Source organism: Cupressus sempervirens, chromosome 3 (assembly GCF_028749045.1).
Source record: "Cupressus sempervirens isolate cs-2001-9-10 chromosome 3, ASM2874904v1, whole genome shotgun sequence".
NCBI lineage: Eukaryota > Viridiplantae > Streptophyta > Pinopsida > Cupressales > Cupressaceae > Cupressus > Cupressus sempervirens.
The window spans coordinates 1,012,567,005-1,012,594,585 of NC_143120.1; the positions used below are offsets into that span (position 1 = coordinate 1,012,567,005).

The following is a 27,581-nucleotide window of genomic DNA, read 5'->3' on the forward strand; positions in this document are numbered from 1 at the left end:
TGAGTCCTCATCTTATGTATGACCATTGTTGGTCCCTACTTGTAATTTTGGATTATGTTATGACTAGTGGAAATGGACTTGTTGTCTAACCATGCTAGGATCTTTTACCTTGGGTTTGAATAAATGGAACACTTAGCACTCATCGGATCTAGGTGATGCTTATAGAGGTGAAGCACCGAGACTTCTCAAGAGGTCACCCATTCCATAACTACTCCAGCTTGAGCACGCTTAACTACAAAGTTCCCTCCATGGTTAAACCCACTCTACTTGTAACCCCATTTGCAAAACCTTCACCAAGTGTTGTGCCTTGTGAACCATTCATTAGGAAGCCTCATCAATTGATAAGTAGGAGATAATTTCCACAGAAAGTCAAATTATGATATTGCTACTCATTGACCCATGTTTTATGAGTAGTTATTCAACTTGAATCCATCTCTCCTGAGAATAAATGGAACACTTAGCACTCATTGGATCTAGGTGATGTTCATAGAGGTGAAGCACTGAGACTTCCATGGAGGTTACCAATCCCAATACTACTCCAGCTTGAGTGCACTTAATGATAGAGTTTCCTCCATGGTTAAACCCACTCTTCTTGCAACCCCATTTGAAAAACCTTCATCAAGTGTTGTGCCTTATGAGCCATTCATTAGGAAGCCCCTTAAGCTCATCCATTGATAAGTAGGAGATAATTTCCACAACAAGTCAAATTGTGATATTGCTATTAGGATTTAACTATGTACTTTTTGAGTCAAACTCATTGACCCATGTTTCATGAATAGTGAGTCAATACAAATCCATCTCTTGTGAGAATAAATAGAACACTTAGCACTCATTGGATCTAGGTGATGCTCACCAAGGTGAAGCACCGAGACTTCTTGGGAAGTCACTCATCCCAGTACTACTCCATCTTGAGTGTGCTTAACTACGAAGTTCCCTCCATGGTTAAATCCACTCTACTTGCAACCCTAGTTGCAAAACCTCCACCAAGTGTTGTGCCTTATGAACCATTCATTAGGAAGCCCCTTAAGCTCATCAATTCATAAATAGGAGATAATTTCCACAGCAAGTCAAATTGTGATATTGCTACCAGGATTTAGCTATGTAATTTTTGAGTCAAACTCATTCACTCATGTTTCATGAGTAGTGATTCAACACAAATCCATCTCTCATGAGAATAAATGGAACACTCAGCACTCATTGGATTTAGGTGATGCTCATAGAGGTGAAGCACATCGACTTCTTGGGAGGTCACCCATCCCAGTACTACTTTAGCTTGAGCGCGCTTAACTACAGAGCTCCCTCCATGGTTAAACATATTTTTCTTTCAATCCCATTTGCAAAACCTTCACCAAGGGTTGTGCCTTATAAACCATTCATTAGGCAGCCCCTTAAACTCATCAATTGATAAGTAGGAGATAATTTCCACAACAAGTCAAATTGTGATATTGCTATCAAATTTAACTGTGTAATTTTTGAGTCAAACTCATTGACCTATGTTTCATGAATAGTGATTTAACACGAATCCATCTCTCATGAGAATAAATGGAACACTTAGCACTCATTGGATCTAGGTGATGCTTTGGAGATACTTTAGAAATATTCAATTTATGAAAAATAGTTATTAGTTCAAAACATTGTACTATTTTAGAATTATAATGTTTAAATGCATATATTTTTTAATATTTGTTAGGAATTCTCATAGTTGTCACCATAATTCTTTGTTGCACTAGTGACTTTATTTCACCTAGGAGGAGGATTTCCCCCACATAGGGCGAATTAATTCTCAGGAGTGGGAGGCCGACCCTTGAATTAAGCAAATTCATAGAGGAGGAGATATGCACAATTTTATCCAAATGCAAACACTACTTTCATAGTAAGTGTATTGATATATGGTTCTTGGCTCTATGGATGGCATGCAAATGTAATGCAATGCTATAAATAAGTACATAAATAATTATAAAAAATATATAACTTAATTATTTTGTATAATTATTATTAAAAATAATTATAAAATGTAATTATGCTAAAAAGTTTTTAAATCTAATTTTTAATTTTTTTTAATATATATTTTTATCTATCACAATATAATAATTAAAATTTGAAAAATATATTTATTGTCTTTCAAGTTTAATTACAAATATTAAAAATATATGCATTTAAGCATTATAATTCTAAAATAGTACAATGTTTTGAACCAATAAAGAGTAACTATTTTTTCATAAATTGAATATTTCTAAAGTTTTGTTATTTATTTATTTATTTTCTATATTATTCAATTTATTTATCTCAAATACGATTGGCTCTCAATTGGTTCTCATATAAGAGCCCTTTTTCCAAGCTCCTCATATTTTTAATATAAAATTACAAATATACAAATATATAATTATATAAATAAATCTATTAACAATTGATATAGTACATATTATATGTATATACATATTTTTACTATATATTATTGTTATTTTTGAACAAAATTATAATATATCAAGAGTCATAGTTAGGGGGGCATTGTTGTAATTTGTTGTGATGAAATGATTGAACTACTAGACTAGGATTTTCAAAGGATAGAAATGTAATGTGGGATTCCACATTAAGCTATTCTAAAATATTTATTATATTAAATTTGTAATACATACATGCTATAGATAAATATTACAACTCATAATATATTATTATAATCTAGATATAATATAGTAATATAATTTAATATTTTAAAATAGAATTAAATATACATTACAATATATTTTATATTCTCTAATACAATATCATTTACAATACATACTTTTTTTTACAATATAATTTAAAACTACTGCAAGGACAAAAATAAGAAAAATAAAAGAAGGGGAAGAAGGAATGAAGGTGCAAAAAGATGAGAACAAAAGAGGGCATTGCATTTCACAATGACAATATATCTAAAAGATGTCAACACAATTTCTAATAAAAAATCTAATTTATTGTTCAAAAATAAAATAAAATTTAACTTACTTTCTAAAAAATAGAAAAAAAAAAACTTTTACTTACAAAATAAAAATCAAATATAACTTATTTTTAATTATCTTAATAACAATATTCATAGACTATTTTTGGCTTCGTGGACGTTAAAATTTTATCTATCTATCTATCTAATATATTGTCTACATATAAATACACTAATTCTAAACATAGTAGGATTATTTACACTAAATTACAAAAGCCAAAAAAAAAACTTTTTTCTTTTTTCATTTTTAGATAGGTCCTTTCCATTAATTATAAAGTTACATTTTTCATATCATTCTCATAAACTTTGGATCTTCGACCCCACATTTCACGCCCAAAAAACGAATCTTTTCGATACAGAGGCACAATTCCGTTCAAATAACGCTGAAATAACGAAATAGTATAAGGCGCACATTCAATCCCAAGAGATTTGAAAGGTTGGAGTGCCTCTAAACGGTCCCGTTTAAGAGTTATTTTAGCCGCTTAGTCAACTCTGTTCTTTCTCAAAACAAGCTGTAGCTTTATCTAAGTACCTGTACTGCTTTCGCTTCCAGATCCACCGTCGTTCATGGATTCTTTGGCTAACAATCCCCTTACGAGAATACCTAAGTCTTGTTCTTCTCAGGTTCTTCAAAGGCCACGTCCATGGTTGAGAAAAACTTTTCATTTCAGCCACTCAAAACATAATGATTTACCGAAATTAAGAATAAGAGTCAGAGCTGGACTAGAAGAACTCATTCATAACCAGGTGACTGTCACAGATCTCAATGAGTCATTATACAAATAGTATACAATTTATATTAACAATGATGTGGGTATGAAATATACCAATCTTTTGAATGTGGGTATCGAAGTTGTGAATACGGGTGTAAAATTATCAAATGTTAAATTGGAATATTAGTTAATTATTTTTTCACGTGGCCATTGGAATTGTGAATATAAGAAAATTTCCATGTGGGCATTCGAACTGTAAAATTGGGCATAAAGAAAAGAGAACGTGGATATCAAATAAGATTAGATAGCTTTTAATGTCCTCTACAGGCCAAATTCATGCAGTACCTAGCAAATTGTGCTTACTTCTCTTGATGATTTTCTACCTTTGTTTTGTTCGAATAATTTTTTCTTAAGTTTTGTTTTAGTGAGCTGATTTAAGATGTTCATGTATGAGGTCAATGACTGCAAATATATGTTGTAATTGAAGGTATTAATATCGGCAACTGTGGCCGGTTTGGGCAGCCAGTTATTGAAACCATTTGTGCCTGCTGTGCTGGGAAGAGGCTTCAATTGGGAGTTGGCTTTAACTTCTGGCGGCATGCCTTCCAGTCATTCTTCTGTAACACAATTATTCATCTAAGAATGCTATAAGTTGATTTGAGCGATTTTTAATTTTTATTGCTTCTAAAGGTTTTGATTTGAGATATGGGTTTGTGAGTTGCAGAGTGTTGTGGCCGCTGCAACAGCCATTGGTTTAGAGAGGTAAGCTTTGTATCTAAATATTTTGCTGTTTCAGAACAAAAGGAGTAAGTTGTGCGGCTCTAATTTCTGTTGTTTCCAATTCAGGGGGTTCGCAGATTCTTTGTTTGGATTGTCGGTTGTGATTGCAGGACTTATCATGTATGATGCCCAGGTACCTTTTCTTACTTGGTCATTAAGGTTGAAAGTTTTTGAAGAATGCAAAATGGATTAATAGAATTGAATACTGTTAACTTTCAAAATGAATTAATAGAATTGAAAAGCAGTACATTTGAGGTTTTGTTCTTGTCGGGAGATTGGTAAACACTCACACCATGTGTATTCATTGTGATTGAGAATGCTGCCAATGTGTCAAAATTCACCTTGGACCTTACACACAGTTTTGTCCAAGATGACTCCCTTACAAACACAGGACCATGGTAAGTGGCGTTGCTTGATCATTGCCTCGAGAATAGCAACACCTTAACATTAAGCCAAGTCCACTGGGTTTTCAGGGTTATTTCTAATACAAATGTAATGGAAACTTTGAAGATCATGAATGGTCCAGAGCTTCCTTTCCCAATAGTCTGTAAATAAATTTCTGTTTAGGGAAGAGCCAAATGAGTATGAGTATATTATGCTGCAGAATCCACGGCCCTTTGGTTCCCTCCAATTTATCAGCCAGCAAAAATGACTTGATGAGTCCATGCAATGTGTTTCTTTGGTACTATTTTAAGCGTTTAAAGGATGCTTCTATTTATGTCATAGATGAAATTAAATGTCAATGATCCAATTTTTTAACTTGGATAATGGAGAAAAATCAGAGCCAAACAACTTCCCCATCTCAACTAACAGGAACCCAAAGCCCCACAAAGAGAATCAACCCAAGCAACTACACTAGCCACCAACACCGATGTAAGATACCTCTAGTGGACTAGGAACCCTGAGGAAAAGGAGGAAGTCGGATTGAGATCATCAAAGTTCCCTCCCTTAAGAAAATCAGCACCAACCAACTTTCTAACCTCAACAATCAAGATACCTAAAACCCAGAAAGAGAAGACTCCTAAGAAGCTTCCCACAAAGAGAAACCTCTAGAAAACCTAACACCAACAACATTGTGAAACACCTCCAACAAGAAAGGTCCACAAAGTGATGAGGGCACAACCCAAGACAAAATGAACACAATAGGAAAAAGATAATTTATTATCAGAAATGATATGCTATTACATTCAGTACAATGAAAATAGACTCAACTACATGCCCTATGGGCTTCTAGTAGATTTTAGAGAAAAACCCTTCTCACAATACCTTCTCCCAAACTCCACAAAAACTGTCTAAAGAACGCAAGAAATGACCTTAAGTAACCCGAATTAGGTTTAGGGTTAGGAATGCATTTTAGAATATGCCATTTGGCATCAACTGCTAAAGCAGAAGGTTCTAGAAGACACATCAGAAGTTAGTGTAAAATTAAAAGCGTCCAGAAATGGTAGTCCAACTTTCGGGAGGCATAACTTTTGCTCCGATACTCCGATTGACGAACTGTTTACATTTTCGGAAAATTCTCTGAGCGCTTTGTAGCCTTGTGGACAAGCCTCACTCATTCTCCATTTTTTAGGCTCGTACGAGGCCGTTTAGTGCCTCAAATTTGACTTCGAAGCATTCGTAGGGGGTCTCTAGGCAACTTAAAACTGTAATAACTTTCAAACCATAAAGCCTTTTGACTTGATTCTTTATCTAGAGTGCTTGAAATCACAAGTACAATCACCCTCCAACTTAAACCCTCTAACTCACCATAACTATGTTTCAATCACAAAATAACCCATTTTCTACACTGACACGTATCCCGAGGTGCTCAAAAACACTAACCCAAAAATTTGATAGTGGAACTATGAGAGTTGGAATCTTTATCTGGCCCAAATGGGTATCCAGAAATACAAACACATTAAACAAAAACAAAAACTAACCATATTATTGGGTGATATAGGATTGCCTTTACATCACTGGATGCTCCTGCATCGCAAAGGAGATGGAAAAAAAGATGGTTAGAGATCATTGAAGCACCCTAGCTTAAAAAACCTAGAACCAACCATCTTTCCCATCTCAATAAATAGGAACTCAATAACCCACAAAGAAGAAACACTTGAAACACTGCACCAAACACCATCACCAAGGGAAGACACCTATGGTAGAAGACGAAACTTGGAGTGAAGAAGGAACTTAGAAGGTTTTAGGATCTTTAAAGAAAACTCCCTTAAGAAAATCAACACCAACCAACTTCCTAGCCTTGACAACCAAGAAACCAACTTCCCACAAAGAGAAGCTTCCAAAGCAACTTCCCACAGAGAGAAACCAAACCGTTGGATAACTGGGGGGGTGGGGTGAATCAACTATCATAGATCCTTTAAAGCAATTTGTACCTTTTTATACTTATCAATATATAATTCGGTAGATATTCAATCGACCAACAACAGTTTACAACTTAATGCATATAAAAACATGAAATAACATGAAACACATCCAATAACACATTAACACTAGTATTTAACGTGGAAACCCAATTTGGGTTAAATCCATCGTGGGAATTGTCACCCACAAAGAAATTTACTCTTCTGAAGTGAGCTCGGTTAAGAGCTGACCCTGTTAAAGGTTACAAGCACATCTATTAAAAACTTAAATGTGACCTTGTTAGGGAATTTTCACCAAAGATCAGCTAGATTTGTTCACCCTATTCATGAGTGGCCTTACTAAAGGACTTAGTACATGCATTAGAATGACACCTTACAAAGGATTTACGAATAAGATTGTTAGATCCATTTGTTTAAGAGATTTTCTGCTATAATGGTTAGAAAGTAACACTGAAATGATCCGTGAATATAGCAACTACCTTTGCTTGTTCAAATCTCCTTTTTGCTCAATCCTCTTCTTCACACTCTTCTTTATTTGGTTGATCAACACACACTTTACAATAACTCTTTCCTTCACTTGATTCACACTTTCCTCTACTTGGTATACCCTTGAGTAGCAATATTAGTTTTAGTAACAATCTCCCCCTTTGACATTGATGACAACACATTTGAAATATACCATTCAATATCAACATCAGTAAACTTAATCAACCGTAATCTTCCTTGGCAACACATCTGCTTTAATGTTGTAGTCTCCCCCTTTGATTATGCTTCTCCTTCTTCATTCTTTGTCTGCTTCCTTTAACTGTATTTTTTTGCTCATCCCACTTTATCTTTCTCATTTTCTCCCTTGGTATTCATCTCCCTTACTCATATTCTCTCCCTTTGATAACAATGTCAAAGGTATCTCAAAACTGAAATTAATTTTCTGTGGAGTTATACCTTATACCTCGCTTGTACTATTTATTTCTATTTCCTTACAGCTTTTACATTTGTGACAACTTTAGGTGGCTCCTACAGAGTAAGCATCAATATCAACTCATAGACATATATTCTGATAAAGCATGAATTGATGCAGCATGCAACTTTCTTTAATGAACATTAGATAGGGGAATGACCCCTAGTTTACCTCTTAGGTACGTGAAAGTATTCTTAGGTAATGGCTTGGTGAAGATTCAACAACCTGCTTTTTTGACTTTACATACTCTAGTTTCACTTGTTTCTTTTGAACTTGTTCTCTCAAATAGTGATACTTGATTGATATGTTCTTTGTCTTGGAATGCATCACCAGTTCTTTGAAATGTTTTTAGCACTGGTATTATCACGGGACCATTTACTTCCTCTTGTATCCCTTCAAACTATTTGATCCACATAATATTTGAACAATTTATTTCAGCAGCAACATATTCAACCTCAACAGTAGATTGTGAAATGCAACTTTGCTTTTTTACTTATCCATGTCACTAGTCTTTCTTCTAAAAAGAAAGCTCCTCCACTTGTTCTTTTTCTATCATCCACATTACCTCCCCAATTAGCATCAATATACACCTTTAGTTCAAAATCTCCATTCTTTCTATACCATTAGCCATAATCTTCAATTCCTTTCAGATATCTAAAGATTCTCTTCACATCAGTCACACGTGTCTCTTTAGGATTAGAAGAAAATCTTGCCACCATACCAAAACATGAGCAATATCAGGTCTACTATGTACCACATACTATAGCTTACAAGTCGTTGATCTGTAAAAGGTCTCATTTACCTTGGTAGAGTCATCGTCCTTTGATAATTTGCATTTAGTTATCATCGGTGTTCCAACCGGTCTTGAGTCTTCCATCCCAAAAGTTTTCAAGATCTCCTTAATATACTTTGATTGTGTAACGGATATCCCATCCTTGGTTTATTGAACTTGAAAGCCAATTAAGAATTTGATCTCACCTATCATTGACATTTCAAATTCCTTCCTCATTTCATCAGCAAATGATCTATGCATCAGCTCATTTCCTCCAAATATATCATCAACAAATATTTGAGCCAATAATACCTTATCATCAAATTCACTTTTCAAGTATAGATTATTGTTCTCACTAGTTGTAATGAAACCAATTCTCATCACGTATGAGTGGAGTCTTTCATGCCATGCTCAAGGTGCCTGTTTCAAACTATACAGTGCCTTGTTTAGTTTGTATACCATGTTCTTCTTGTCTTTCTCAACAAATCCTTCTGGTTGTTCAATGTATATCTTTTCTTCCAATACTCCATTAAAAAATGAAGACTTTACATCCATTTGATAAACCTTTAATCCTTTATAAGCAACATATGCAAGTAGAATTCTCGCATCTTCTAGTCTAGCAATAGGGGCAAATGTCTCACCATTATCAATGCCTTCCTCCTGAGCATATCCTTTACACACGAGTCATGCTTTGTTTCTTGTCACTTCTCCATTCTCATTCAACTTATTCTTGAAAATCCATTTAGTACCAATAACATTTTTGTCTTTAGGTCTCGGTATCAATGACCATGTGTTGTTCTTTGTACAAATCCAATCTTTATTAACTAGAGCATCCTTGATTGGTCTGGGCTCAAATTTAGAAATCAAACATGCCCTCTCTTAACTTACGTCTTGTTATGACTCCTTCATCTTTATTTCCAGTTATCTAGTTCGGTGAATGGTTCCTTTTGACATACTTTGCTAAGACAGGCTCGGTTCATTGTTGTTCAACATTTTCTTCACTTGGTGGGGGCTCAATTGGTTCCCCGGTTTCATCTTGCTATAGCTTGGGTAAGGTATTAGGAACTCCTTCCTAAACATATGCAAATCTTTGATAGACTTCAGGTTCCTTTTTGCTATCTTCTTCATTCTTATTTGCAAACTCATCAATCCTTATATTTGCACTTTTCACAATTTTGTTAGTAGCTTCATTGAAACATTTATAGGCTTTGCTTTTTGTAGATTATCTTAGAAATATTCCTTCATCTCCTTTAGAATCAAAATTTCTATTTCTAATATCTCTCAGTATCTAACACCTACTTCCAAAGGTTTTAAAGTAACTAACATTAGGTGTATGCCCATACCACAATTCATAAGGAGTCTTGTTTGTACCTTTCTTCAATTGTACTCGATTGAGGGTGTAAACAGCAGTACTAATGGCTTCTCTCAGAATGTTTGTGCAACTCCCTTCTCAATCAACAATGTTCTAGCACAATTAACTAGAGATCTATTCCTTCTTTCAGCTATGCCATTTTGTTATGGAGTTCTTGGTGCAGATAATTGTTTTTTGATTTCATTCTCATTTTAGAAGATAGTAAATTCACCAAAAATAAAGTCACCTCCTCTATCAAATCTTAAGCACTTTAGTTGCTTACCTGTTTTCTTTTCAACTCTTGCTTTATACCATTTGAACATTTGAAATTCATCAGATTTTTTCTTCAAAAACACTACAAACATCATCCTAGAGAAGTCATCAACAAGCAAAATGAAATACCGGTCACCTTAATAACTTTGCACTTTCATAGGACCATAAAGATCAATATAAACCTACTTTAGTATATTATCAGATAAATAGGATGTGCTTGAAAAATTTGACTTTGTCATCTTACCAATCTAACATTCCTTACACATCACTTTGTCAAGCTTGCATAATCTCGGCAAACCTCTAACTCTTTGGTTCTTACTAATCTTAATCAGGTTATCAAAGTTAACATGACAGAACCTTTTATGCCATAATCAAACAACTTCATTTCTTCCTTCACTTCTTGCAATAAGGCACGTGTTTGCAATAGAATTCAGATATAATAAGTTACCTTGGGACTGATCACCAGTACCAATCAACTTTCCAATAGCATCATAGATTTTCACCTTTCGGTTTAGAAACTCTAGTTAGTGACCTATGTTGTTTAGTTGTGCAACACTTAGCACATTGTATTATAGTCCTTGAACCCAATAAGCATTATAACATCAAATCTTTTCATTCAGCACATTGAATCCTTTTCATTTGACAAAAGATGGAGCATCATTATCGAGTCTTAACACATCCTCCATCATATTCTTCTATGTTTTCAAACTTTTCAGCATCACCAGTCATATGATGTGAACAATTGTCAAAGTATAGCTTCAGTAGAAGTGATATTGATACCGTGTTTCTATATATGATTCCTTCCACACACACACACACACACAATGTAATCTGAAATTCCTAATCACTCGATACTCATATTTATGTCTGCGTGGGCTTATAATAATTTGCATCTGGCATTAGTATCGGGTTGCATTAAGCATTTTTTAGGCCTTATCTTATATGGCCAACTATGAGTGCATATCCACGTAGGGACATGACCCTACGTGGCCATTGGCCACATAGAGTCACGCCCCTACGGGGGTATGTACTCTTTCCTCCATATTAATAATGATGCCGCCGAGTTTTATAGACACCAATCAAATCGACAATGCTCTATTCCATTATTGGCCATCATACAAGTTGCAACAAATAACAGATTCAGACTGTCACACATTTCATATATCATCAATTAATTCAATAAATCAACCTAATATATATATTTGGAGTTAACAAATCATTTTGAAGCAACAAAATTACATACAGTGATATTACATCTGATCTCTATCAGAGATCCTATACTTTTATATGGTATTAGAGCTATTTTGATAGAGAAATTCAATTTAAAAATTGTTAAATATCAGATTTTAAATATCTTCAATTTAAAATGGTGAATCACGTAAGGTTAGAGGATAGACTTGAAGAAGCTTCAAATTTTGCATCATGAAAAATTCAAGTTATGATTATTCTATGAGAGATGAAATTAGAAGAATATATAGAGTCAAATAAACCGATACTAGAAAATGATCTAAACGAAACAACATGGAAAAGACACAACAACAAAGCCATGAAGATTATCATAGAGTTTATAAAGGATCACATTTTCCCCTCTATATCAATTCTTAAGACAGCTTTTGAAATGTTTTCCACAATTAAGAATACTTTCGAAATTAATAACACTAGTAGATTGCTAACATTGAAGCAAGATCTACTATACATCAAAATGAACAATGGAGAATCAATTACTTCTTAAGAATTTCGGAGTTGAAAGATCAACTTGCGACTATTGGAAATCATATAGATGATAAAGAACTTAGCATCATAGCTCTAAAAGGACTACCACTATCTTGGGAAACATTTATTCGTGGTCTAATTTCTCGACTTGATCTTCCTAAGTTTGAATTACTTAAAAACGAATGTACTCAAGAAAAGTCAAGATTAGTTTAGAGGAATCGGTTTAAATCAAGAGGGAGACATTCAAGCTCTTCAAACCAATACCAACAATAAATAAAAGAAAGGGAAATTTAGACGAAATAGAAAGGAATTCAACAAATCACACAAGAAAAGAGATTGGTCAAAAGTACAATGCTTCAAATGTGACAAATTTGGTCACACTCATTACTTCTATCTAGAGCGAAAGAAGATTCAAGCAGCACTAGTAGAAATCAAAGATGAAAAAGATGAAAACTTCGCATTCTATCTAGCACTCTCAAGTGAATTAAACTCCAACAAAAACATTTGGATCATAGACAGTGGAGCTTCACGACATATCACAGGCTTTAGAGATAAATTTGAAAGCCTTGAAGGATACTCCTTTGAAGAAGTAACCATTGGAGACAACTCTACATACCCGGTAAAAGGTATTGGATCATGTTCATCAAATAAATTCAGGTATTACTCTTCAACTTAAGAATGTTTTATTTGTACCTGGCATAAAAAGAAATTTGGTCTCCATCTCCAGTCTTGCCGATCAAGGGTATCGTATCACCTTCCAAGAAGATAAAGTATTATGTTGGCCAAAGAATTCTAATATCAAGAAAGCTATATCCATTGGATTTAGAGATGGAAGTTTATATAAACTTTGTAATCATCAAAATTTAGCCCTAAATCATGAAACATCAAACACAAATGAAATATGGCATAGAGGACTAGGTCACCTTCATTTCCATGCCTTATCATATATAGGAAAAATTGTAGCAGGGCTACCTAGTCTTAAACCTAATCATTTAGGCATTTGCAAAGGATGTGCCCTAGGTAAAAACACAAAAGGGTCCTTTCCCAAAATTGAACACAAATTTAATTCTGTACTTGAACTTATTCAACTTGATCTATGTGGTCCTATGTCTGTACCTTCCCTAAATGGATGTCTCTACTATGTGATCTTTATAGATGACTATTCTAGGAGAACTTGTATTTACTTCCTTAAACAAAAGGAATCAATCAAAGTGTTATCCAAATTCAAAGAATTCAAAGCCCTCGTTGAAAACCAGTCTGGACAGAAAATTAAAACCCTAAGATCAGATAATGGAGGTGAATACATCTCAGAAATCTTTAAATTTTTTTGCATTTCTGTTGGGATTAAGAGGGAGTTTTTTGTACCATATAATCCTCAATAGAATGGAGTCACAGAACAGAAAAACAAATCCATTATAAAATCAGCCAGAGCTATGATGCATGATCAAAATCTTCATACCTTTTTTTTGGACCAAAGCTTCTAATAATGTTGTTTATATTCAAAATAGATGTCCTCACTCAATATTGGAAAATACAACTCCTGAAGAAGTATTTATAGGCAACAAACCAGATTTAAGCCACCTAAGAATATTTGGTGTCCAGTTTATATTCATATTCCTAAAGAAAAGAGAACTTGTTGGTGTTTTAAAACTACAGGTTTCAAAAACCCAATGATGAGAACAAAATGCATTTGAGGGTAGCTAATTCCCATGTTCAACATATCCATTTAGACATCGGGGCCAACTATAAGGCTATACTTCTTCTTTAGGCTCTGCAAGACTTAGGTGGGTGAACCTATAGATTCTATTATGTGACCAATTCCCAAAACCATAAATCTAAATCTATACTTAGCAGATGAAAACCCCTAAATCTTCTATGCTTATGCAAACAACATAGACATGAAATAGCCAATAACATGTCCTATGAACTTGACAAGCTAAGTGAGGGAAAATCCTTTCAGCTCTTTAACATAGAAGGGAAAATATATTGATTATAAGATTGATTTCAGCATAACCAAGACATGAACAACAAAACATATGGATCCTATAGCTGATCAATGCCTTATCTATTGGGCAATTCCACAAATTACTAACACACATCTTTGGACATCATTGATACATCTCATATATCAAGACTCTAGATCTATCTTATCACTATGTGAATCAAACATCTGCATCAAGACTGAATCTCATATTCGACCTATCCCTTCATGAAATTTGCAACCCCAATATAGTAAATCAAGCATTTACATGACTCCTTGAATTATAAGCAAAATATACCAAAATATACAACCTAAAACAGATTTTAACTGGATCTGTGCTCTTTGTTCACAAACCATAGAAGATTACAAATGTCATAAACATGAGACAAGAATCAGACTGAAGATAAACTTGTTGCTGCATTTTTATTCATTTCCTTGAAACAAATACAATAGGATGCATGAAAATAACTTATAAAATAGCTGAATAGACTAGGACTATCTATAAAACTCTATTAACTACTATTCATAGAAGAGAGAAATACCGGGCATGAATGGTGAGATCACAGTTAGAGCTTTGCTCAATAGTTTGAAAACGACCAACCATCAACCACCCTAGAGAAAGAGAATAGAAGAGACTAAATAGAATGGAAGAAATCTCGGATCTGCTATGATGCTGCCATTTGTCCACTTGAAGAGCTTCCATTTGCTGATGAAAAACTTCTCTCTACTCTCTTCCTTCAACTGAAAATCAGATCTCCATCATTCTATTTGAAGAATGCTTGAAACTGCCCAAATAATGGAAACATAACCAACTGCAAAAGATGCTGAATCTAATGCTAAAAACAAGAGCCAAAACATCCGCCAAATGACTTTAGAGGCAAAATAATACTTTTAGGAGCATTATCCCCCAATCTGGAGCCAACAAACTTCTCTGTTTGCTTCTTAACTGATTCTGAAACTTCATCATGAAAAACACTTGTTCTACTGAGAATGCTCCTGATTTTATAAATCTGTCTATATCCTTTACCGCTGATGACCTGCACATATTTTGACTGCAAATTTGGAAAAATTATCTTCTCCCCTTTCCAATACTATACTGCACTCCATATTTCAGATAAAAATGGTGCCCTTGGTGCTCGTTTGAAAAATTTGGCCCTTGGTCATGAAAAGAGCTTTTAAAAATTGAATTTTTAAAAAAATTATATAGTTTTAAGTTTTAACCATACAATGTTTCAAATTTTTCAAACCTGAACGTGAGCACTCAGATTGGATAGACATTTGATTTTAATTTTTCACTTTATTTTCTCACCTTATATTCCTCCTATTCCACTTGGGTGCCAAGTGTCAACTCCCTATTGGCTGAATCACCTCATCGCGGGACCCAAACAACCTTATGCGTAACTTCAGAGGATTGAAAGTCTTGCTTCCCGATCTCACGAACCTCTTGATCATACGCTCAAGCATATCTTTGCAACACCATATTTCGAGCCTCTTGATCATGCGAAATTTTTAGCTTCGTATCCCACAAACCTTGGCTTTCCTGAACTTACCATTTTCAAATCATTGTAACTCTATCCATTTGACCTCCCGAACTTACGAAGCTTTTGTATCATCTTAACTCTTACCTTTTAGCCTTTGACCAGATGAAATCTCATAACTTCGTATCTCTATTCTATGCCATTTCCGAACTTATGAAAGCCCCCAGAATTTTCCACGTGTGGCTACCTTCTTGTGGTTTGGGTGCTCAAAACTATATCTTTGGTCATCGCCAGCTATCCTGTCCATGGGCCCATCATGCGAGCCTTGTGTAGTTTGTCATAAGGCTTGTGTCTTAGACAACTTTAATGTAAGCGCCATGGTATATAAAATCCAAAAACCCCATTCCACTACCAATATGGGATAATTTGTTTCAATCAAAAGGAATAGAAACTCCCTATGTCCGACTCCGTTTGCACAAACTCCATTATTTCAATTGGGCCTTTATGAGGTGTGCTGCTTTGTAATATTGGCATAGTGGTGTATGAGGGAGGGAACTTGCAATCACGTTGATTGAGTTGCCATCAGTCTTAGGCCCATTAGATGTCATTTTTTTCCCTTCCTTACTGTCATACAAGCTATGGAAGTGTATTAACTTTGACTTGATTGCCGGTAAGGCATTTTCACTTGTCCCACCTGCCCCATCGTAGAGGTGAAATATGATGCAGCCACTCACTGTGTTAGCTCAGCGATATAGATACCCTATTTCATTTTGTACTGGCACCCTTTCATCACACGTTTTCAAATGCCTTGGTCTTTCATGTGTGACATGAGAGACACTTGTCTTTAACCACAACCATGGCATATTCATCTGAAACACTAACCTCTAGCAGCATTGCCTTCCTGCTGCTTTGTAGATATGCTCGCATGTAGTGGGTGATACTTGAAATGATCCATTTTTGTGTGTGGGTAGGTAATAGAGGACAATTACAGTAACGTATATGCTGGATCATCCCTGCCGTCTTCGGCTGGAAAGCCTATGGGTGTGAATGTACATGCCTTCAACATATTAATTGCCCAAGTGTTAAAAAACATGCCAAAGAAAATATCAAAATGGGTGTTTGTGAGAACATTGTGATCAATCCACATTGAGTTTTTTGTATAAGATGAAAATTCTTTCATATCTGAAAAGGAGGAATTCATACGGCTCAAGGATCTTGCAACTATGAATGAGCATCAAGAAGTGAAGCTACGCTTTAGGTGTGAGATGGGGTGGAAAAGGACTGAAAAAGATTTTGCACGGCTGGTGAATGTGCGCCATTTGGACATTGTGAATGGTAGAAAGGAGGCTCCAACAAAGATTTCAGAGAAGAATGAGAACATTGAAACATCTTTGCACCACATCTTTGCAAGAAGTTATATGAGCTGCAATGAATTTTAAAACATTTCATTTATGTTCTTATATCACTGGTGAGTTGGTTCAAAATGAAACAATAACAATAGGACCTAAAATCCATGGTTATAATCAAAATCTATGGGAAATTACCCTCTGAACTTGGGCACCACAGATTCTAGGCTCTTGACCACCCAATACAACAGTAGCAAACACCTTCTATGCAAACTAATTGATCACATGCACCTAGTTCACATCATGTTTGCATTTAAAATGAGTCTCCTCTAATCTCAAATACGTATACAGGAATAACTCATTTTCTTAATGATCATAAACATTTCATCCTCCCAAGACATTTTATTCCCCATACTCATCTTGGCAATCTGTTAAAATCAGATGGATCCCAAAGTGGGTCCAGCTAATTTTTTTTTCAAACTGAAACACTTGACCCGTCAAACTGATTAGTTAATCATCTGGCACTGATTAAAATCAAATTTGACCAATGAATCACCATTTAAAACTCATTTTACCCCCTTTCTAAAAATTGTGATTTTTTGCTCGGAAGCCTCTGAGACTGGCTTTAAAAATTGAGTGAATCAAATAATTGGGTCTTGAAATCTGACATACATGTTTTCTGGTTCACATTCTTCTACCTTGTCATATTTCATCTCATGACGACATTTGGGTCAAAAGATATTCATCGTCAAAGATGCTCGCTTGAAACTGCCTACAAACAAACATGTTAGAAAATAATAAAGTGCGTTTGGATTTGGCTTTGAAAACAGGTCAAATGGACACTTGGAACCACAAACTGGGCGTTAGGTCATTGTCTCGAGGAGAATATAAATTTGTGATTTGGGCTTATGACGAATAACGGGGCAAATTTGGTAGATGTTCGAAGTTGGGTACTTGGATTTGCAGAATTGGGAACACTAGCGGAAAAGTGATTTTCTCAAACGGAATGGATCTGGAAAAGTGTGCAAACGGATTGGTGAAGACTTGAAAACTGGCACACTTGAAGAATTTTTAGAGTATAACACAGTGGTACAATCCTTTTGATCTCATCTATCACAGATTCAGAGTCATGACATTCCGAACTGGGCTATTGATCAATCTGCACTTTTGACACTAGTAAAACTTTACAAATTGCATTTGGAATCGTGTTTGAAAACTAGTTAAACGGATTCGTCATAGGCTCAAATTTGGAACATAGCAAGTGTCTGACCCCAAAAATGCAATGCAAAATGAATTTTCTCATTTTGGTCGATTGGGTCAAAGTTATAACTGGTCAAATAGGGCTTCTCGGAATTCTGAGAAATATGCCTTAGCATGACAATAGTAAACAACCAACTTCAAGGGATTAAAAACCTAGTCAAAACATATCGAAACGACTTGAAAACTGAAACATAGGTTCTTTGATATGCATACTAAATACTCTCAAAGTGGTGAGTCATGAAACTTAACTAGGTGCAAGATATTCAATTGCAAACTAGGCCTGTCGCTATCTAACACCCGGGCAATAATGCAGATTTGAACAATGCTCAAAATGACGCTTTACGGAATGACTTGGAATGACAATTTATCATCATAGAATGCATGCATGTACTGAATGCAAGGTGTTAGAAACATAAAATACCTCATAAGCCTCAAAGTGACAGCCGGGTACACATGCATTAAAAAGCGCTTATAGGGGGTCAATTTGGCTCAAAATTTAGAATGGTACTCAAAATCAAGGCTTGAGTTTTGAATCCCAACAGAACCAAATTAGAACCATCTGGAAAGAAGGGTATACTCATTGGATACAATGAATCAACCAAATGTTACATGATTTATGTTCCTGGACAAAGAACCATTGAAATCAGTAGAGGTGTAAAATTTGAAGAAGACATTGCCTTTAATCTCTCCAAGAACATTGAAGAATCATACTTAAAACCTACTACTAAAATAGATGAGAATCCTTCAATAGAGAATGAGAGGGGGAATAATTTTGAACATATTATACATTCTACTCCAAATTCAAAGAATATTGAAAATCCTAACAATAAAAAGAGACCACTTTGGGCTAGAAAAATGATAGAAGAAAATCATATAGAATTTGATGAAGTAGTCAGAGAAAACAAGAGAACAAGAAATCATTCTTGCTATGTAGCACTACTTTCTGAACTCATCAAAACAAAACCTACAAATGTCGAAGAAGCTTTATCAAACAAATCTTGGAAAGATGCAATGATTGAAGAATATCAATCCATACTAAAAAATGATGTATGGGATGTTGTACCTAGACCCAAAAATAAATCAGTTGTCTCTTCTAAATGGCTATACAAAATCAAGGATGCACCATATGGTAGCATTGAAAAATACAAAGCCAGATTTGTAGCTCGTGGATTCTCTCAAAAAGAAGGAATAGATTATGAAGAAACATTTTCCCTTGTTGCCCGATACACATCTGTTAGGACCATCATAGCTATTGTAGCATCCAAAGGGTGGAAAATACATCAAATGGATGTCAAAACAACTTTTCTAAATGGAGATGATATGATTATATATGTTGATGATTTACTAATAATAGGTCAATAACATCTTATAGCTAAATGCAAATAGGAAATCATAGCAGAATTCGACATTAAGGACCTACGACTTCTTCATTACTTCCTAGGTCCAGAAGTCTAGAAAAAGGAGAACTACATTTTAAATCAAGGAAAATACATTGTTGATATTTTAACTAAGTTTCGGATGATGGATTGTAAACTAGTAACTACTCCTATGGAAGCTAATTTACATAAACATAAGAATGAAGGTTTTGAATTTGAACCTACTGATCCTACTTACTACAGGCAGATTGTCGGGTCACTAATGTACTTGGTTAACACTCGTCTGGATATTTGTTATGCAACTAATATTTTAAGTCAATTCATGTGTGAACCAAAGAAGATACACCTTATGGCAGCTAAGCACATCTTACGATACTTAAGAGGTTTAGTTGGTATGGGACTCAAATATGATCAAGTTGAAATTAATCTTCATGGATATTCAGATTCGGATTGGCCATGCAGCTTTACTGATTGTAAGAGCACCATAAGATGTTCCAGTCTTGGGTCAGCAATGATTTCCTGGTTCAACAGAAAGCAATCTTCAGTTGCCTTAAGTTCCACTGAAGAAGAATATATAACCTCGTCCATGGGAGCCAGAGAAGCAGTATGGTTGCGGAAGTTTCTAGTTGGACTATTCAAGAAACCTTTGAAGCCAACTATCATTCATTGCGATAATCAAAGTTGTATCAAGCTTTCGGCAAACCTAGTTTTTCACAATCGATCTAAGCATATTGAGATACCTTACCATTACATTAGGGATATGGTAGATTGAGATATTATCAAACTAGATTACATAAGTGCAAATGAGCAAACAACAAATGTTATTACCAAACCTCTTGCCAAGCTCAAATTGGAATATTTCAGAGGAAAACTTGGTATGATCAAATTGTAATTATGGATATTGAACTTAAGTTTCAATTATTTATATGTGTGATTATGCTTCTAATTCAATAGTTGCAACAGATATGTAATGAAAGATGATGATCTTTCATGGACATATATATTCAGAAGGTAATCATTGTAAGGTGACAATCTTACAAATGATAGACTTGTTATCATGATGATTTATATTGTTGTTCTGGATATCTAGAAGTCATTGATAACAAACGTATTATGATCAGACTACATTTGGTTATTGTCTCGGAGTACCGGAGATCATAATACCTGTCATGATAGAGTTCATGACATTATAGTTACAGTTATTTGATGAGTTACTAGTTTAGAGTGTTAAAGTTAGATAATCTGTTCTCCTGATAGGTATCATTAATGTTGATAGTAGTTTGTATTTCAAGGGTACCTGAGAAATTTTGATATCTCACTTCTCCCTCGCTAAGAGGGAGTGTTAAAGTATAGCTTTAGTAGAAGTGATATTGATACTGTGTTTCTATATATGATTCCTTCTATACATACATACATACATACATATATATATATGATTGCTTATATGTATTAGAGAAGTAAAATCATATATGTTAAATCAATGTCTGTTTACACTTATATATATATATATATATATATATATATAATGTAATCTGAAAATTCCTTATCACTCGATAATCATATTTATGTCTGTTTGGGCTTATAATAATTTGCATCTAGCATTAGTATCAGGTTGCATTAAGCATTGTTTAGGCCTTATCTTGTATGGCTGACTATGAGTGCATATCCACGTAAGGACATGACCCTACGTGGCCATTGGCCACGTAGAGTCATGCCCCTACGGGCGTATGTACTCTTCCCTCCATATTAATAATGATGCCACCGAGTTTTATAGACACCAATCAAATTGACAATGCTCTATTCCATTATCGGCCATCATACAAGCTGTAACAAATAACAGATTCAGACTATCACACATTTCATATACCATCAGTCAGTTTAATAAATCAATCTGATAAATATATATTCAAAGCTAACAAATTATTTTGAAGCACCAAAATTACATATAGTGATATTACATCTGATCTCTATCAGAGATCCTATACTTTTATAAAAATCACTATTAATAATCCATGTATCAATTTTATCAATGTGAGAAATAATGGCTTTTTCACCTTCATAATCATCCTAATAGCAACATAGATTATGTCTTCACCTTCTTCTAGATCAACAGATTCATTATCAGTTTGACCTTCCTTAGCTAGGTAACATGACTTCTTTCCTTTGTCCTTGTTGTCTCTAATCTTTTGGTATCTGTTCTCCCTATTGTCCTTATGATTCCTATCATTGTCAGGACACCTAGATGCAATATGACTAATTTTGTTGCAATTAAAATATTTCAAAGGTAGTTTACCATTATACTTTCCTTTTTCTGGAGTTAACCTTTTTACAAATAGTGCTTCAAATTCTTCTAATTTTTTCTCCTCGGATTATATGCTGCTATAGCTATTTCCTCTAGAACTATGTAAATCTCTTTCACTTTCTGATATAGGAGCATCCTGATTCTTGGGTGTAAGAGCAATCTTGCATCACCCAAAAACATTTCCTTTTTGTCTCTTGAATAAGGTTTGTCTCAGTGCAGATTTGTTATTTGTGGAAGCTTGCTACCTAGTAAGTTGATCATACGAGCTCAGAATGTTCTAATTTTAGAGGTGGAGATTCATCTTGGGTATATCAGCCCATTGACAGAGGTTCAATGCCATATCATAAGTATTTGTTAAGTTATTGCATATTTTAGATATAAAAACTTTGAGCTCAATTGGATCTTGTGTGAGTCAGGCATTGTAGAATAGAAGATGACAATTCTGAAATTGGTCATAATAGCCAATCGACTCAACGGTTCACAAGTTATGGTCTTTGGAAGTTGAGTTACTTGAAAATCCCAAAATAACATTTGTAATTGTTTTGGGCCAACTCTATATGTAATTTTAGGGTTGGTTGGTCTTAAGGATCGGAGTGAAATGTCTAGAACCTTCTCGGGTGTTGGAAAATTGCCTATGTAAAGAAGGCCCATAGGTTGTTTAGGACAATTCTGGGTGATAGTTCATAGTTCTGTCTAGCAGATTATTGTAAGGAAGCGAACATGTGGGTTTGCATATTGTATTTCATAATTGTATAATTCCACATTTGTGGAGATAATAAGAAAGCTATATTTTATTCTCGCAACTTGTTGTTTCTCTATTTCTATTATGTGTTTGTGGTATTAAGAGGAGCACCCTTCTTCAAGTGGTATAAAAAAGGAGTTATTGCATTTGCAGATAGATCACTGACTGTGAGGCAGTTTGCACAAGCACTGTGGTATGAGCTGAGTGTGTAGATAAATCACCGATTGTGATACAATTGCACTAGGGTTTCAACGAAAGTGTGAAAATGCATCCACGAAGGGAATGTGGTGAAAGAGTCGGAGGTACTACACTAGAGGGTTTTGGAGTCCTCTAGAGACAAATGCAAGCATTGCAAGAACAACTATGTAGAGGGACGAATCATGCCGTAAGAGATGAAAGTGAGGATGAAGGAGAAGAAGTTGATCGAGAAGAAGTAGAGGAAGTTTTGAACCCAGAATAAGAAAGGCTTTCTAGAGCCATTTCAAGATTGGGAAAAGACTGAAGTTTGAGGTTCCTACATTGTCAAAAATTTTTAACCCGGAGGAATTGATCGATTGGATCAATGAATTAGAACAATACTTTTAGAATGGAGATATTGAGGATTTTGATAGGGTCAAATTTGCCAAAGCCAAACTAAAGGGTCATGTAAAGATTTGGTGGCAAGAGATTCAATTGGAGCGAAATAGAAGAGGGAATGATAAAATTACAAGATAGGAACGAATGATAGCTAAATGGAAGTGACAATTCATTCCCTTTGATTATGAAAAATGCAAGGGTTGAAGCAAGTGTGAAGATATGTTCAAGAGTATACAAAAGAGTTCTATCGAGTTCTCATCAGAAAAAGCCATGCAAAAGCTGACAAGAAGAAAGTTGCCTGTCACCTTAATGGGTTGAGGCCAACCATTCACGAGTATTTAAGTCTGGTTCAAGTGGACAATATTGAGGAGGGATACCAATTTGCCCTAAAAATTGAGGAAAAGTTGAATAAGAAGTTTGAGTGAGAACAAGCAATGCGAAAGAGGTCATGGTGGAAGATCTGACAAATGGTCTTATGGAGGCTGAAATGAAGATTAGAATGAGAAGGATGAAGCCATCAGTAGCAGTCAGAGTCAAAGTAGAAACAATCTCAATTGTTTCCATGATGAAAATTATAAAGATAACATAGGAAGAGGAAGAGGAGGCTCTTGTGGAACATGTTTTCATTGCAAAGAAGGGCATAGGGCATTTGAATGTCCCTAGTGCTAAGGAAGGACATATAGGAGAATTGAAGGCCAGGTGAAAGTTGCAAATGTGGACGAAGATGCCAAGTCATCACGTTTTGAAGATGCTGAAAGATGAGAAGTCCTAGTTAACAGAAGGTTCATGCTGAGTGGTGAGATTGAACCTGATCACAGAGGAGCCTGTGTGAAGATAAGTGTTGTGATGTGATTATTGATAGTGGAAGCATTGATAATTTGGTGTCAAAAGAGATGGTCACAAAGTTAAAGCTAAAGAAGTAGAAACACTCATGTCCATACCGCATTGCTTGGATGCAGGATGACCACAAGGTCATGGTCACTGAACAATGCCATTTGAAGTTCAAGATTGGAAACTACTAGGATGAGGTGCTTTGTGATATCATACGATTCATACCTATGAACATATGTCATATGTTGTTGGGTAGGCCATGACAGTTTAACAAGCATGCTGTACCTGATGGTAATGCGAATACCTACACTTTGACAAATGATGGACTGAAACATAAGCTGAAGCAATTGAAGGATAAAGAAAAAAGGGTATGTAGTGCTTGCAGAGTATGTTTTGTTGATGGAAAGAAGTTCTTGGAGGGTATGAGGCGTAAGCATATGTATTTTGCTATAATTCCAAAAGATGGTAAAGAAGTAGAAGAGGTACCTACAGAAGTTGTAGATTTGTTGGATGAGATTCCAGTCATTGTATCCAATAATGTGCCTAATGGATAATCACCAATGAGGAAGATTAGTCCACAGATGAACTTGATTTCAGGAGCCAGTTTGCCAAACAAGGTAGTGCACAAATTGACATAAGCAAAAAGTGAAGAGTTGAATAGACAAATTCATGAGTTGTTGTAGAAGTGGTTGATTCGAGAGAGTTTGAGTCCATGTGATGTACCAACAGTATTGGCACCAAAGAAGAATGGAGAATGTGTATAGATTCTAGGGCTATCAACAAGATCACAACCAAGTCTTGGTTTCCATTACCAAGGATGTATGCATTGTTTGAGTGGGGCTGTTGTAATGTTCTTGTCATAAAATAAATAAATAATCAAAGCATTGTTTATGGGCCGATTGATTTAGCATATCTCAGACCCATTTTTATTTTAATTGTTTCCATAGGTGTTGCCTCAACTGTCTTTGTAAACCCTTGGGAGTTCGTCCAAAGGGTATTTAAGCATGACATGTAGGTAGTAGTTGTTATGCAATTTGGATTATTTCATTGTATTGTGAATTCCTGTTGGAGTTTTGTCTTGTTCGCCATTTTGGAAGTGAAAGATTCCCTATTCTGGCTCTCATGGTTTTGGTGGGATTAAACCCTCACCCTATTCCGTCTGTGTATTACTTTGCTTTGAATTTGGCACATCCGGAGCATCATCTTTATCCAAATATATATATATATATATATATATATATATATTACAATTCACTTGTGCTATTGGTTTGTTTATTTCATTTTCACTCCGCACTAGGAAGACACACTCCAAGTCACAACTCATTGCTGACTCATACTCCATAATCGCCAGTTCACACTCCGTACGACCTTCTCATTGTACACACAACCTTACTACCATACAGTCTGCTACTGCACGGCATACCCCAGGATATCGTCCGCCATCCCCCCCTCTCGTCGTACATCATTGAACCATGCCGTACGCCATCTACAAGGCTATTCTGTATGGACTCCAAGGCATTACCCTACAGACTCCATACTGTATGACCTCCTAACACCTCCCATTGTGCACCTCTACCAAGACTTTCCGTATGACCAAACATTGTTGTACGGTCATTCACCCTCTCACCACCTATGCACTCCATACCTTCCCCTCCTAGCTTCCATACGGACATCAAGCAGCCCTTACCTTCTCTGTCAGCGTAACTAAGTATAGATCCAGGTCCCCTCGTACCTTGGGAACATTACAACTATGTATTTACAAATCTGAAGAGTGGGTACCATCATATTTAGATTAGAGAAGGAGATGAGTGGAAGACGGCCTTCAAGACAAGGGAAGGATTGTATGAGTGGTTAGTAATGCCTTTTGGGCTAACAAATGCACTAAGCACTTTCATGCGGCTCATGAATGAGGTACTAAAGGAATTTTTGGGTAAGTTTATCGTTGTTTACCTAGATGATATTTTGATCTTTAGTAAGACATAGGAGGAGGATATAATACATATTCATAAGGTTTATGAAAAGTTGAGGGAAGAAAAGTTGTTGATTAATTTGAAGAAGTGTACTTTTGTGAAGGAGTTAGTGTATTTGGGATTTGTAGTTTCAATAGGTGGTCTTAAAATGGACCTTGAGAAGATGAAGGCTATCCTTGAATGACTTAATCCAAGGAGTCTAAGGAGGTAAGATTTTTTCATGGATTGGCTAGCTTTTACATAAAGTTTATCAGAGGTTTTAGCAGTTTTGGTGGACCCTCGACTAAAACAATGAGGGGATAGAAAGAGTTTAAATGGACTGTAGGAGCAGATAAGAGTTTTAATTTTTTGAAACAAAAGTTATAGAATGACTTGTTTTAGCACTTCCAAATTTTAACAAGGTGTTTCAAGTAGACTGTGACGCTAGTGGTACTGCAATGGGAGCTGTTTTGAGTCAAGAAGATAGACTTGTTGCTTATTTCAGTGAGAAGTTGAACGATACCAAAAGAAAATATTTTGTTTATGATCAGGAATTTTATGCTATAGTCCAAGTATTGAAGAAGTGAATACATGATCTTCTTTGTAAGGAGTTTGTTTTATATACTAATCATCAAGCTTTGCAATATTTGAATAGTCAAGGAAAACTGAACCAGAGGCATTTGAAATGGGTTGAGTTTTTTGTAGAGTTACATATTTGTTTTGAAACACAGGAGTGGGAAGTCTAATAGAGTTGCAGATGTTCTTAGCAAGAGACAACTTTTGTTGACGAAGATGCAGATTGAGGTGGTTGGGTTCAAGGAACTCACGAGTTTGTATCTAGAAGATCTTGACTTTGGTGAAGCTTGGAAAGCTTGTACAATACTTGTTACACTTGACAGGACGAAATGGTTCGATTTCATTATCTTGAATGATATGTTGTTCAAAGGAAGTCAATTGTGCATTTTATGAAGTTCAATGTGAGAGAATCTCATCAAGGAGAAGCATAGAGGAGGATTGGCTGCACATTTTAGTAGATATAAAACCATTACTTTGGTTGCTAAGAGTTATTACTAGCCACAGTTGCAACAATATGTCAAGAAGTTTGTACAAAGTTGTAGAGTATGTCAGATGGTAAAAGGAGTTAAGCAGAATACATGGTTCTATCAACCATTACTTGTAACAGAAAAGTCGTGGGAGGATGTTAATATGGATTTCGTTCTTGGTTTACCATAAACTCAACAAGGGCATGATTCAATATTTATGGTGGTTGACAGGTTTTCAAAGATGACACATTTCACTCCTTGCAAGAAGACTAGTGATGTTGTTCATGCAGTAGAGTTGTTTTTCAAAGACGTGGTGAAACCACATGGTCTGCCAAATAGCATAATTTCAGATTGAGATACCAAGTTTGTTGGGTATTTTTGGCATACATTATGGAAGAAGTTGGAAACAAATTTAAAGTTCATCTCATCACATCATCCATAGTCAGATAGACAGACAGAGGTGATGAATCAGAGTTTGGGGAATTTGCTGAGATGTTTGGTTGGAGATAAGCCAAAAGGATGAGCTTTGATTTTACTGTAGGTGGAATTTGCATATAATAATTTTGTCAACAGGAGTACTGGTAAATCACCATTTTAGATTGTATATGGAAGTAGTCCCAGAAATGCCTTTGAATTGAGGAAGTTGGATAAAGGAGAGATAAGTAGTACTAAAGCTAAGAATTTTGTAGAACATTTGAAGAACATCCACGAGGAGGTGAGGAAGCACATTAAAAGGATGAATACGTAGTACAAGACTAGAGTGGATGAAAAAAGGAGGTATAAAGAATTTCAGGTTG

General features: G+C 35.3%; 1 protein-coding gene across 3 annotated transcripts in view; it reads left to right on the forward strand.

Moving 5' to 3' along the window:
- Window positions 1-3,380: 3,380 nt before the first annotated feature.
- The window catches only part of LOC149570174 (Acid phosphatase/vanadium-dependent haloperoxidase-related protein), a 101,418-nt gene continuing 77,217 nt past the window's right edge, over window positions 3,381-27,581 (forward strand). For 2 of the 3 annotated variants that reach the window (XM_089822827.1, XM_089822828.1), the window contains exons 1-4: window positions 3,395-3,724; window positions 4,178-4,309; window positions 4,415-4,452; window positions 4,537-4,603. In XM_089822827.1, the coding sequence (XP_089678953.1) occupies window positions 3,545-3,724; window positions 4,178-4,309; window positions 4,415-4,452; window positions 4,537-4,603 (417 nt within the window). In that variant the 5' untranslated portion in view covers window positions 3,395-3,544. Of the gene's footprint in view, window positions 3,725-4,177; window positions 4,310-4,414; window positions 4,453-4,536; window positions 4,604-27,581 lie in introns of all 3 variants that reach the window. The other variant, XM_089822826.1, reaches the window with a different exon arrangement.